General features: G+C 43.8%; 1 protein-coding gene across 12 annotated transcripts in view; it reads right to left on the bottom strand.

Annotated features, from left to right (window-relative positions):
* Positions 1–15154, bottom strand: part of PTK2 (protein tyrosine kinase 2) — a 391237-nt gene that overhangs the window by 237052 nt on the left and 139031 nt on the right. For all 12 annotated transcript variants that reach the window (XM_043507295.1, XM_043507291.1, XM_043507296.1 and 9 more), the window contains one exon: positions 14906–15132. In XM_043507295.1, coding sequence (XP_043363230.1) covers positions 14906–15100 — 195 coding nt within the window. In that variant the 5' untranslated portion in view covers positions 15101–15132. The remainder of the gene's footprint in view (positions 1–14905; positions 15133–15154) is intronic.

Raw genomic sequence — 15154 nt, 5'->3', positions numbered from 1 at the left:
GTTTCCCAGTTAAGGAATACATTTATCTCCCACACAGGTACATTATAAGAGTTAATGTTAATGCAGCACTTTACACACTCAAAGTGCTATAAGAGTGCTAAAGTTTCATGCAGGAAGTTTAAGTTATGAATTGAACTGTACTGGACTCCAAAGCTTCAAGTCAGATTTAAAATTTCCATAGAAAAAATACAACTGTGGAATACCCACATTCATGCTTATTGCAGTAGGATTTAGCCACACAACAACATCTATTCTTAAAATCCAAAGCCAAAAGGGACAATTATGATCATCTAGTTCAGGGGTTCTCAAAACTTCATTGCACTGCGACCCCCTTCTGCCAACAAAAATTACTACATGACCCCAGGATGGGGGACCGAAGCATCAGGCCCGCCACTCCAGGTGACGGGGGTCTAAGCTGAAGCCCAAGGGCTTCATCCCCAGCTGGCGGGCCTGTAACCTGAACCCTGTCATCCAGGGCTGAAGCCCTCAAGCTTCGCCTTCAGCCCTGGGCGGTGGGGCGTGGCTTTTGGCTTTGGCCCCGGGGCCCAGCAAGTCTATCATCAGCCCTGGGGACCCCCTTAAAATGGGATCGCGACCCACTTTGAGGTCCTGATCCACAGTTTGAGAACTGCTGATCTAGTTTAGCCTCCCGTACAAGATACAGAACTTCCCCAAATTAATTCCTAGAGCATATCTTTTAGAAAATCATCCAATCTTGATTAAAAAAATTGTCAGTGACTGAGAACCACCATAACTCTTGGTAAACTGTTCCAATGGTTAAGTACCCTCACAGTCAAAAATTTGCACCATATTTCCAGTCTGAATTTGTGTAGCTTCAAAGTCCAAACATTAGATCGTGTTATATCTTTCCCGGCTAGACTGAAGAGCCTATTAATAAATATTTGTTTCCCATGTAAGTGCTTATCAACTGTAATTAAATCATCCCTTAAACTTCTCTTTGTTAAGCTAAATAGCTTGAGCTCTTTGAGTCTATCACTAATCATTTCTGTGGCTCTTCTCTGAACCATCTCCAATTTATTAACATCCTTCTTGAACTGTGGACACTAGAACTGGACACAGTATTCCTGCAGTGGTCGTACCAGTGCTAAATACACAGGTAAAATAACCTCACTACTCCTACTTGATTTCCCTGTTTATGAATTCAAGGATCACATTAGCCGTTTTGGTTGCAGCATAACACTGGGAGCTCATGTTCAGCTGGTTATCCAACACAACTCCAAATTTTTTTTTATAGTCCCCGCTTCCTAAGAGAGAGTCCCCCACTGTGTAAGTATGGCCTACATTCTTTGTTCATAGACATTTAACTACATTAAAACAACATGTATTGTTTGCTTGCATGCAGTTTACCAAGCAATCCAGATCACTCAGGCTTACAGACCTCTCCCCTTCATTATTTACCACTCCCCCAATTTTGGGGTCATCTGCAAACTTTATCAGTGATGATTTTATGTTTTCTTCCAGGTCACTGATAAAAAATAGCTTAGGCCAAGAACTGATCCCTGCAGAATCTCGCTCGATGATTCCATATTTACAATTACATTTTGAGATCTCTCAGTTGGCACACATTAAGTGGATTGAAAGATGGCTATGTTAATTTTATACCTTCTAGGTTTTTTAATCAAAATGACATGTGGAACCAAGAGAATGCTTACAGAAGTCTATTACATCAGTACTATTACCTTTATCAAACAAACTTGTCATCTCATTAAAAAAGATATTAAGTTAGTTTACCAGGATCTTTTTTCCATAAACCCATGTTGATTAGCATTAATTATACTACCCTCCTTTAATGCTTTATTAATTGAATCCCATATCAGCCACTCCATAATCTTGCCTGGAAATGATGTCAGACTGACAGGCTATAAATACCTGGATCATCCTTTCAACCCTTTTAAAATATTTGCACAACATTAATTTTCTTCTAATCTTCTGGAACTTCCCCCGAGTGTTCCAGGACTTATTGAAACTTATTGACATTTTACTGAAAAATAATTATATTGTTTTAATCAATATATTTTGCCTTTTGCCTGTCATCCAAGGATCTCAGAGTGCTTTACATTAATGTAAGAAATGTAACAATATGCAATTTATAAACTAAGGATTTTTTTTTCCGTAGTAGTAGTAGTAATTAGCCTCATTATTGTGGTACAAAAGGGGACCATTCATAGTTGCTTCTGGACACAGGACTATAGATTTATGTTCATAGTGCTATTTCTATAGATCTTTATCAGATAAGTGTATATTTCACTTGGACAGGACATAACTCTGCTCCTTCACCTGGCTCAGGTACTCATCCATAATGTGGGCATGTACTAAATACAAAACAAAAAATTTGAGATACTTATGGAACAGCAGAGGGTACCTACTTTCTAGCTCATTTACCAATAATACTCAAGAATGAGTCTCAGATTTCTTAATATGTAGTGTGACAAAGCTCTGTCCTTGCCTCCGTGGGTCCCGCGTTTCTGGCGGATTTCGCTAGCCTCAGAGGCTCACTGTGACCCTCCACGCAACCCTTCTTTCTCTAGAGACAAGGGTCACAGTCTACTGAGCCATTTTCATCATAAGCCAGCAAGGGAGGTGAGGAGAAGTTATCCTTCCTTGCACAGTCTCTGTTGTCTCCCAGTCTCAGTGATTAAACAGGTGGCAAAGGTGTGGGAAGGAAAACCCGGGCTCACCCTCTACTCCGGGCTCCAGCCCAGGGACCCTATAGTATCAGTTATGGTAGCTGACCTTTCAGAAACATGACATGAACAATTCCCTGGGCTACTTCCCTCACAGAAGCCCTCACTTCCTCAAGCTCCACTTCACCCTTACCTCAGGGCTTCCTTCCTTGTGCCTGATATGGTGCGTACTACTCAGCCTCTCCAACTGCGCAACTTCTTCCCACAGCTCCTGACATGCACTCCCACCTGACTGACTGGGAGGCTTTTAACTAGTTTCAGCCAGCCCCTGATTGGCTTCAGGTGTCCCAATCAACATAGCATTCTCCCTGCCTTCTGGAAAGTTCTTAATTGGCCCCAGGTGTCTTAATTGACCTGGAGCAGCTTCCATTTCACTGATCCTGGTACCATGGATTTGTTTAGCCTGGAGCTAATATATCTATCTCCCACTACTTTTCTATAGCCATCTGGCCTTGCCCCATCACAGTAGTTAGTCTGACAAATTCTTCTGTCATTTGGGCTGTTCTTATCACTCAAACACAGCTCCTAAGTTTCAGCAGTAGATGTGTAACTATTAATGTGCAGAAGCAATTTCCAGACAGATCTGTCCAGTGCGGGAGATGGACTGGTTCTCTCTATTGCCCAATAAAGCCACCTCAGGGTTGATTTTAAGATTGGTCTGCATTTTGGCACTACCAAATAATGAAAGGCCCAAGTCCATGATATCTGAGCCATTCTCATCAGATTTGCAGGAAGTCTCCTCTCTGTCCAAGACCTCTTCTAAGTACATTTTTGCCCAGCTTCTTTCACAAAATGACAGGAAGACCACCAGTTTCTATGTATTATTGTATAGGGTATTAATTTTGCCCTACTGCCCCTTATAGTTGGCTCTCAATGCACTGAAGCCATCTTCCTTTCCTCCTCTGTAAATTGTGCCACCAGATCACATTCTCAGGTCTCTTGTTAACTGTTGCATTCACCCAAAACCACAAGCCTTGGCATAGGAATATCCAAAGAATGGTCCAAGGACCAAATGCAGAGGGAGACCTTGGGGCACCAGAGGAGGAGTAGATATTGTTAAGAAAGCCAGCCAAGACAGGAATGGAAGAACACAGACTTTGTGGGAGAGAACCAAGCAATGGAAGTGGAGAGAAACTAGGAACCGCCATGGAAGGACAGAGTTTGGGGAATAGAAAGATCAGAAAGAGAAAAAGACAAGGAATAAAGAAAAAGCAATAGAAAGATTAAAATGAATTGTAGGAGGAGAAAAACAAGGCAAGGCACAGCTTAGAAAACTGCCTTAATTATTTATGTCCCCACATTTTACTGTATTTCTCGGTCAGGGACTGGGGAGTTGAAAGGAAGGAGGAGGATCCACTTTAACTTGGACCATGGTAGCATGTGGAGGGAGGAAAAGATATTTTCAGGATGACTGTGGCTGAGTGCCAGCGACACAGCAACTCCTAAATTTTCTAATTTGAGCATTGCCTCTCCCTGTAACTACAGGATGAGGACAATGCAGATCAACAATCAGTTTTATTGCAAGAAAGATACAAGAATATATGGCTACACATATTTAATGGACAAAAACATTTATGTACACACATATGCAAATTACTTCAGGCTCCTGGCAAATTGCCACCATAGCCCTCTGTGTTGCAAGGTTTAGATACCTCTTCTGTAGCCTGTATGTTTGTTTCTATGGGTTTATTGTATAAATCTTTCTAGCTCAGCAACACAAAGAACAGCTTATTTAGGAAGTGCACACATGACAGAAGCACAGAGCTAAAGGAACCCCAAATCAATTTTGTAAACAATCTGAGCTGTTGCTGTAATTGCTTAAAAAAAACTGAAAACTTAGGGCCAGATCCTCAGCCAGTGTAATTCAAGTTAGCTCCATTCACTTTTATTATAATCATCATTATTCATTATTTGTATTGTGGTAGTCTCTAGAGGGCCCATCAGCGATCATGCCTCTTTATGCCAGTCATGGTAAACATACATAACAAAATATGGTCCCTGCCTCAAAGTATTTACAGAAAGATATTCAGTGAAATAGGTTACTTCTTCCTCCCATCTGGCTTACATGGAAGACTTCCAATGACTCTAAAGTGTGGAGTCTTTTCCTCAACAGATCTTTTTTCTGTGTATTCAGCCTTATCTGTTGACTTGAGTAAAACATTATGTGATTCCTTCACCTTTTATCCCTGCACAGGCAACACATCTAATGGAAAGGGATCTGGATTCCTGACTTGCAGGTAGAGGCGCTCAACACCCTTGAGGAACCTGGCCGTCATGTCCTGGGCAACAAACAATCTACCCTTGAGCAGCGGATGGAAGGCCGAGATAGCAGCCAAATGGACTTTGATAGATGAAAGGTACAGGCCTTGGAGCTTTAGAAGCAAAAGGCAGTCCAGGATTAACCGAAGCGAGGCCTGCTTGGGCCGAATGCCTTTATCCGAGGTCCAACATGCAAACCGCTTCCATTTTGCCAGGGAGGTTGCTCTGGTGGAGGGCTTTCTGCTGCCCAACAGGACCTATTAGACACTGGCCGAGCATTCCCACTCCTCCGCATTTAACCATGCAGCAGCCAAACCGTCAGGTGCAGTGCCTCCAGGTTTGGAAGCAAAAGACAGCTGTGGTTTTGGGACAGGAGGTCTGGCCTGAGCAGTAGCTGTAACAGAGCAGCCACTGAGAGGTCCAGAAGTGTGCCAAACCAGTGCTGGTGCAGCCAAGCTGTGGCTATGAGGATCACATTCACCCTGTACTGCTTGATTTTCATGAAGATCCTGTGAATTAACAGCACTAGGGGGGAAGGTGTACAACAGATTCCCCCGATGACAGGAGTAGAAAATCATCTGACAGCGAGCCTCTATCAATCCCCCAAATCGAGCAGAAAATGGGGCATTTCCTGTTCAGCCTGGATGCGAACAGGTCCACCTGGGGAGTCCCCCACCTCTGGAAGATGATGCTGACCACTTCCGGATGGAGGGACCACTCGTCGTGAGACGAGAAGGTCCCGCTGAAGTGATCTGCCAAAGCGTTCCTGGCCCGGGGAGATGTGCAGCTACGAGATGGATGCCGTGCTGTACACAGAAGTTCCAGAGCCTGAGAGCTTTTTGGCAAAGGGCAGACGATCTGGCTCTGCCTTGCTTGTTGATATAGATCATGGCCACTATATTGTCCATCAGGATCTGGACCACCCTGCTTTTTATGTGAAGTAGGAAGGCTTGGCAGGTCAGGTGAATTGCTCTGAGCTCCCTTACATTCATGTGTAGGGAGCAATCGTGACTTGACTAATGGCCTTGCGTGCTGAGATCACCCAAGTGGGCTCCCCACCCCAGGTCCATGGCATCGGAGACGAGGGTCAGGATTCTGCCATTAGGTGGGTGATGACTGTACGTGGTCCAGGACCCTGACAACCCGGTCATGTTGTGTCTGTTGGGGACATAGACTGACGCCAGCCACGCCTGCAGGGGCCTGAGATGGAGCCGTGTGTGTCAGACCACGTAAGTGCAGACAGCCAAGTGGCCCAACAATCACAAGCACGTGTGAGTGATGGTGAGACAATGGGCTTGCATGCACGAGATGAGGTCCGCCATGGCTTGGAACCAAGCCTCGGGGAGGAAGGCTCAGACCTGAGTCAAATCGAGGACTGGTCCAATAAACTCTATGCATAGAACTGGACTTAAGGTTGACTTTTTCTTGTTTATTAGCAGTCCCAGATTGCAACAGATGAAACAAATCACACCGAGATGCTGCTGCACCTGATCCTACGTCCAACACTTTATTTGCCAGTCGTCAAGGTACAGGTAAATTTGAACACCCTGGAGTCTCAGGTAAGCAGCCACTGGTGCTATGCACTTTGTGAACACTGTCGGAGCTGACGAGACCAAATGGCAATGCTGTGAACTGGAAATGGCACTGGCCCAGAAAAAATGAAGGAAGCACCTGTGTCCTGGGAAAATGGAAATACACGTCCTTCAAATCGAGGATGGCGTACCAATCTCCCAGATCTAGGGAGGGGATATGGAGGCCAGGGAGACCATGTAAAACTTCTACTTTTTGAAAGACTTGTTGAGATGATGCAGGTCCAAAATGGTTCTGAAGCTCCTTTTTGCTTTAGGGATCAGGAAGTAGCAGAAGTAGAAGCCCTTTACTTTCACGTCTCGAGGGATCTCCTCCGCCGCCCCCAGATGCAGGAGGCTCTCAACCTCATGGACGAGGAGTAGCTCATGAGAAGAGTCCCTGAAAAGAGATGGGGAATGGGGGGTGAGAGGGAGGGTCAGCCACAAACTGCAGGGTGTAACCTCAGGATATTATTTTGAGCACCCAACAGTCCGAGGTCAGTTGAGACCAGGGTGACCAGAAGGGGCAGAGGCAGTAGAGGAAAGAGTGGGAGTGTGGATCTAGGGAGGAGAGTGGGGCATCGTTCTCAAGTGCATCCTCAAAATGACGGCTTCTGGCCTCCTTGGTTTCTGGAAGGGCCAGGCTGAGCAGACAAACGGGAAGACGACAGGTGCTGCTGCTTAGACCCCTTGTCTCTATCCTTTCTCCTGTAGGTGCCCAGTCAGTGCCCAGGACCTAGACTGCGGCAGCAGAGGGCAAAATGGTTTCCTGGCCTGCTGAGGAGTATGGAGGCCAGCATGGGAGTCTTTAAGGCCATGGAGTCTCAAGTCCGTGAGCTCAGAGAAGAACCCCATCCCCTCAAACGGGAGGTCCTGTACAGTGGCCTACATTTCCTGGGATAACCCAGAGGACTGCAACCAGGAGCTGCACCTCACGGCCACCACAGAGGCGACCAACCTGGCTGCTGAGTCAGTAGTGTCCCAGGCCATCTGAAGGCCCCCCCCTTTGCCACCACTGTGCCTTCGTCGACTAATGTGGTGAACTCCTGGGCTTGGTCCTGCAGGAGGGCCTCCTTGAATTTGTTAAGGGAGGCCCATAGGTTAACATTGTACCTGCCTAATACGGCCTGGTGATTAGACATTCAAAATTGCAGGCTTGCCATCGAATAAATCTTTCTGCCAAATAAGTCCAGTCATGGTGTCTCTGTTTTTAACATGCCACTGACTTGGCCCTGCCCATCCCTTTCATTAACAGCGGACACAACCAGTGATGCTGCTGGAGGGTGTGTATACAGATATTCGAAACCTTTTGCAGGGACATAATTACTTCTTTCCCGCCTTCTTAGAAGTAGGCAGAATCGAAGAGGGGTCTGCCACAGCGATTCGCCAATCTGAAGGACCCTGGGGTGGATGGGCAGCGCGACCCGTTATATGGAGGAGGATACAACGTTAAAGAGGTCGCTGGACTCCTCCGCGACTTCCTCAATTTTCAAGTTCTAGTTGGCAGTCACCCTCTTAAGGAGGGCCTGTGGCTCCTTGAAGTTGTCGAGGGAGAGAGGGCTGCCCATTTGGGAGGGACCCACCACCTCTTTGTCCGAAGCCGACGATGACGAGTGCACCGCCAGGGGAGGAGCAGGTTCCCCTTCCTTCTCCGGGGATGGCTCCTTAGGTGCTGGAGTCCGATGCGCTGCCCCCACATCAGAGTCGGTACTGTGTTCTGATTCCAGTGCCGGAGGCGGTTTGTCCAAAGCAGCCAGGGAGGACTGGTGGGAATACAGGCCCGGCATTATGGGCATGCCCCACGGGTTCCTGTACAGACATTGAGCAGGCCACTCTTGCTGTTCTCATGTCGTTGCTGCAGGCGCCATGCTGGGTTGGCGGAGAACCACCCCTCTTTTGCAAGGGGCTGAACTCCCAGTCCGAGTAAAACAAGTGCCCTTCCAGCGACCAGGGCGGAGCTGTCAAGGCCTGAGTCTGCCAACTGACCCTGGTCGGCGACCTGAGAGGCAAGGATTGGTGCCTGCCCGACGAGCAGTTCCGGGAGGATGGAGACTGTTGCCATGACTGGGAGCGATCCCACCCCGTTGAGGACCAACGTCTGGGAGACTGTCTGGGCGAGGGTGACTTGGCGCCGTGGCAATCTTTGACGGGAAGCTCCACCTAGAACGGAATCGATATGAGCAAGCACTTGAAGAAGAAACTCTCTTTTGAGTTTAGAGCAATTACCTTTAAGAACACTTGTTCAAGAACACTCCTGGGGAAATAACCTCTCAAGTATATGACTTTATTGAGTCCGATAGTTCTCATTCTCCCTGGGATACCACCTCAGGATCTAAGGGATGGACTTCTCTATCATTTGGGCAGTGCCTTTCCCCTCTGGTTTCTAAATATTTCATTAGTTTTAATTCAAAAATGATGATGAAAGGAAGGAGAAATCAGTATAGGACTCGCTCTCTTCTAACTCGAGCATGTTCCCCTCTTCTGACTAAAGGTGAGGGTCTAGTAACATCACCATCCTGTTCCATCATATATCCCATATAAAGAGTGGACCCCATGAAGAAACATAGCAGGTCAGGTATATGGCAGGGGCTGTGATATTACCAAGGCTCCCTTACAGACCAACTGCACTGGGACTGTACTGGTCTGAGGTGGAATACCAGTCTCGCCACTCATAGCCCAAAAAACACATCTTAACAACCTAGAGGGGTACTGCTGCAATTCTGAGTTAAGTGTAGGGAGTGGGCCTGAGAAAGTCTTACCAGTCCAGCATACTCTGTAGTGCCTGATTCTGCAGCTGGTATTCCCACAGCTGTCTGCTGAGACACAATCACTCCTGTCAAGAAGTGGAGAAATTCAGCTGCTGCCTTTGACTCTGTGGCAATAGCATTTGCAAGTGAGAGTCTTGTTGACAGTCTGGGCACATAAGAACGGCCCTACGGGGTCAGACCAAAGGTCCATCTAGCCCAGTATCCTGTCTTCCGACAGTGGCCAGTGCCAGGTGCCCCAGAGGGAATGAACAGAACAGGTAATCAACAAGTGATCCATCCCCTGTCGCTCATTCCCAGCTTCGGGCAAACAGAGGCTAGGGACACCATCCGTGCCCATCCTGGCTAATAGCCATTGATGGAGCTATCCTCAATGAATTTATCTATTTCTTTTTTGAACCCTGTTATGGCCTTGGCCATCACAACATCCTCTGGCAAGGAGCTCCACAGGCTGACTGTGCGTTGCGTGAAGAAATACTTCATTTGTTTGTTTTAAACCTGCTGCCTATTAATTTCATTTGGTGACCCCCTAGTTCTTGTGTTATGGGTAGTAGTAAACAACAGTTCCTTATCTACTTTCTCTACACCAGTCATGATTTTATAGACCTCAATCAAATCCCCACCTTAGTCGTCTCTTTTCCAAGCTGAAAAATCCCAGTCTTATTAATCTCTCCTCGTATGGAGGCCGTTCCATACTCCTAGTCATTTTTGTTGCCCTTTTCTGAACCTTTTCCAATTCCATTATATTTTTTTGAGATGGGGAGACCACATCTGCCTGCAGTATTGAAGATGTGGGCATATCATGGATTTATATAGCGGCAACATGATATTTTCTGTCCTATTATCTATCCCTTTCTTAATGATTCCCAACATTCTGTTCACTGCCGCTGCACATTGAGCCGATGTTTTCAGAAAACTATACACAATGACTCCAAGATCTCTTTTTGAGTGGTAACAGCTAATTTAGACCCCATCATTCTATATGTATAGTTGGAATTATACTTTCCAATGTGCATTACTTTGCATTTACCAACATTAAATTTCATCTGCCATTTTGTTGCCCAGTCACCCAGTTTTGAGAGATCCTTTTGTAGCTCTTCACAGTCTGCCTGGGTCTTAACTATCTTTAATAATTTTGTATCTGTAAATTTTGCCACCTCACTTTTTACCCAGCGTGGTTTCTCCCTGCTGCTACAGGGCTTCCCTGTATATACTATGCTTCTTCTTGGGTTTCCTCCTCTTCACTCCAGTCCGCCAAAACAAATGACCAGGAAAAGGCTTTTGTACAAAATCCTTAATGCTTACAGCAAACTGCAGGCCAATAATCTCAAAGTCTCCAAAACACCACTGGCAACCAAATGGTTCAGGAAATGTCTGTTAAAATTAACTAATAAAAGAGAAAAATTAAAACTATTTCGGTTCCAGGAGCATGCACCTACGGGGTGCAATTCTGGAGCCCCCTGAATAATATTTCTCAACTGCCTTCAAACATGCCCAGCAGGACAGATAGCACACTCATGAGTATTGCGGAACAACCTTCTTAACTGGCCCTGGAGATGCCCACTGTATATTAGTAAGCAGTAGAAAGCCACAGGGAGAGAATAGGGAAGAAGTAATGAAAGAGATTGAATTGTAGAAGTGTGAAAAACTCCAAGCACCAGCCTTACAAATTTCAGCAACAGACACATTCCCGAGACAACCCTGTGAAGCAGCTATCCCTTTATTGCAGAAGGAGCCCTTACCATGCTAGATGCTGAAGACAAAGTCTCTGAAGAGCCAACAGTCTAACAAGACAATTGAATTACCAAGTATGGAGTGAAAGGAATAGGAAATGGATACCATTTTTATACACATATATACATTGGCTTTTGATTATTATAATAAATTGATAAAGTAAGTGCCAATTATTTCCATTTGCTTGTTAGGTCGTCTTGTGTCAGGTCTTTAGCCTAGTCATCGGCTAGGGCACTCAGCTTTGACCCCTCTGGCTGTCTTTGAACAGAAATAGCCTGGCATTTAATTTTTCTCCAAAGGGCACACATAACTGGAAGTCGTCTGTGTCATGGTTTGGTTCTGTCCAAATAAATACTAATGGCTCATTTCACACCCGGCCTGTGCAACACAGCCAGTCCCATTAAGTAATCAGGCCTAGGAAAGATAATGGGGAATTAAATAGATAGATTCACTGAAATTAAAAGGATATTTAGTTAAAAAAAAAAAACCTATTAACCACACCACTGGTTTTAGGAGAAAACATTTTATCCTTGTGAAAAATAGGGCAGGGGTGTATGGGAATCAGCTCTGAGAGCCTGAATCTCTATCTGATGTGATGGTTATTAGAAAAGCCATCTTCAAAACCAGATTATGATAAGGACATACCTTAACCAGTTTGAAGAGATTGTTCCTGAGTGGAACAAGACTGAATTAAAATCTAACAGGTTTACAAATCAGTGCAACAATTCCTTATGAAAAAGTATTAGATGGTTGAGAGAAAACCAAAGTCCCTTCCAGGAATACAGGAGGCTGCAGCAGTGTCAAAAAGAACAGGAGTATTTGTGGCACCTTAGAGACTAACAAATTTATTTGAGCATAAGCTTTCGTGGGCTACAGCCCACTTCATCGGATGCATGCAGTAGAAAATACAGTAGGATGATTTTATATACAGAGAGAACTTGAAACAATTTACCATACAGTGTTACCATATACACTGTAACAAGAGTGATCAGTTAAGGTGAGCTATTACTAGCAGGAGAGGAAAAAAAACAAAAACCTTTTATAGTGATAATCAAGGTGGGCCATTTCCAGCAGTTGACAAGAACATGTAAGGAACAGTAGGAAGGAAAAATAAACATGGGGAAATAGTTTTACTTTGCGTAATGACACATCCACTCCCAGTCTTTATTCAAGCCTAATTTAATGGTGTCCAGTTTGAAAATTAATTCCAAATCAGCAGTCTCTCGTTGGAGTCTGTTTCTAAAGTTTTTTTGTTGTAATATTGTGACTTTTAGGTCTATAATCGAGTGACCAGAGAGACTGAATGTTCTCCGATTGGTTTTTGAATGTTATAATTCTTGACGCCTCATTTGTGTCCAGTGTCAAATGCATCCTTACCATGGATAAAGGCAAACCTGATTTGGTTAAAAATAAAGGTAGTCCAAAATTATTAGGGAATCGGACGTATCAGGAAGTGGGAAAGGAAATGCCATCACCCTGACATTAGTGCATGCCACAAACATCTACCACTTTAACTGCAGAAATATCTCTAATAGAAGGATTTGGGGTTTCCAGGAGAGCTCACAGACTTCCTCTGAAAATTGGAAAAGTTCCCTAATAAGATCCCATTAAATAGACTGACAGAAGACTTGAAAACTTTTTAAAAAAAAAATTGCACAACCATCTAAAAAAGCCTTGAAGCTTTGGATATGCTCAAGAAGTGATTCTGAAGCAAACAAAAAGAACTTCTAATTGAGCCATGTGGGCCCTATTGTGGGATCTACCTCCTTCATAACAAGGTGGGAAAATCCAGACAGCTGCTGTAGAAGCCTTAAAGGCATTATTTTTATTTTAAGTTATCCTGCTTGTATAACAGCAGTAATGTTAATGGAATGCAAGCATGTGCTCCAATAATTGTTTACTGCTTCTAAAATAAATGTCAAGGCATGGTAACAAGGTGGCAGTACATTATTAGTGTAGATCATGCACTCCTTCCAAAAACACTATCGCTTAAAGAAAGTTTGTCCCAATTTTTGTAAAGATTCAAAATTTCATGTTCATCGTTCATTACAAGATTGAACCTGTCATTTCAGTAACCTGTCCTATGTCCAAAAACACACTCCCATCTTAGCTAGAAAGAAGATAAACACAGGGGAAATATTTGAACACTGTTCTCAGAAACAAGTGTGCAAAGAAATCAGTTACAACTGGTCATATGTAAAACCCGAAAATTAAAGTAGGCATGAGCATACAATTACAATTGGTTTTTAAAAAAAAAACAAAAAAACACAAAGAAAACCCACTTTTTGATTTGTTCAGCCTTTATAAAATTAAGACTTTGATTGCTGCACTTTAAGTGGCCACATGTAACTGACTATGGACTTACTCTTGAATTTACTACTATTAAAGTTAGTGCTTGGGACCCTACATATCCCACAACTAAAGGCACTTGTGATTTGGGGAATGATAAAGGTACACAAAAATGTTAGCTTTCATTTGTGGGGGAAAAACAGTTTTTAGCCCCCTCCCCATTCATAAATAGCCTTGAAAAATTAAAGCACTGTGAACAGATTGCTGGTATCGAAAGGAATAAGCAGCTGGTATCCACTTCTGCAGTAGGAGGCACCTGCCTTCCCCTCCCCTTATGCCCCCACCACACACACATTTTATATAAAATGAGCTACTTTGGGGTTTAAACAAATAATTTCACTAACCAAACTCACCACTTAGGTTGACCCTTAAGTGGTAAGATAATCATGGACAGGAACTGGTGACATTTTAAAGCAGGGAAGGGGTTCAAAAAATTGTTCCACATGCAAAAATGCTAAGGCTGGCTCCAATTTCTGCTCCTATAAACTTGCCTTCTTCCCTAGATCCCTCTGAACACTAGGTGCTAATTTATTAAATTGACAAGATTCAGAAATTTTCTGGGTTAACTTCCACTGGAACACTGCATTTCGCAGGTCTACAACTACTGCCATAAAATTTACCCTTGATTCACAATGCTGTTAATTCTTTCCATACACAGCAGTGCTAGGAGATACAATAAGAAGAGGGGAGGGCATTCTAGACTCTTTACATTTTGATCATATTTTTTTTTTTTTAAAAAGTTCTCTTACAGAAATGTCAGTAGCAGTTAGAAATAGAACCCAGGTCTTCTGAACCTTGTCTTCTGCTCTACGCATTACCTATCTTCCGCAGATCCTGATTATAAGTCACTTGAAGAGGGATTATTTAAAAAAAAAAAAGGGGGCGGTGCACACACGCAGAAAAATCTGAATTTTGGGGAAAACAGACACCAAGCAAGTAAAGAAATTGATCCTTGCATTTTCAGATTTTCTCTGGCTCCTTCCTTTAATTTAATAAACAGCACTGAGACCTCAAAGACAGAAACCTCTTCCAGGAAATCTTAAAATGATGGTCTCTTAATATCCGATTGCTACTTGTGCCTTCCATATAAGCCTGCTCATACTATTCTACCATCCACTCCAGAGTAAATAATTTAAGGGTCTGCTTCTCACAGCTTTTTCTGTTACTCACTTAAGTCTCACATTTGCCTTTTTGGAAATACACCGGTAAAATAATCTAAGCAGGTGTGATCAAGCTCAGTTGCTGTTCTTCCATATTGAAGTCTTTATGCCACAGAAAATAAAACTAAATTAATGTCAATAGCCCTGTCAAGTTAAGGTACAATTTGCACGTCTGCCTTTTCTTTGAGGAAATTGTTAGAAATTAAAGCTTTGCCTGAAATGATTCACAGCATGTGTCAGATAAAGATTTAAAATAAACTGTAGAACATCTGTGTTCCTTAGCCTTTAGAGTTGCCTGTGCCACACTTTCTTAATATTAACATACACAAGCCTTTAGAGAATAAGAATTCTGGAAACAGACTTACCCGGACATCAGTAGCATCTCCATGCCGGATAATACTGGCCCACGTTGTTGGTTCACTGCTACTTTCAAAGTAATGGAAGACCTTTAAGACTCGTTCCATGGCCCCTGGGGAACGCTCCACCCCAGTACTGAGGTGTGTCTTTGCACTTGAACTTGGTGTATGATTCAAGTTTGGATCAAGGTAAGCTGCTGCCATTGTTTTGCTAGATGCTAGGTATCTGTCATATTCTGGGAAAGGGGAAAAAGAGAA

The sequence above is a fragment of the Dermochelys coriacea genome, chromosome 2, assembly GCF_009764565.3.
Source record: "Dermochelys coriacea isolate rDerCor1 chromosome 2, rDerCor1.pri.v4, whole genome shotgun sequence".
NCBI classification, from domain to species: Eukaryota; Metazoa; Chordata; order Testudines; family Dermochelyidae; genus Dermochelys; species Dermochelys coriacea.
Note: the sequence above shows the minus strand (reverse complement) of the source record. Positions and strands in the feature narration are given on the sequence as shown.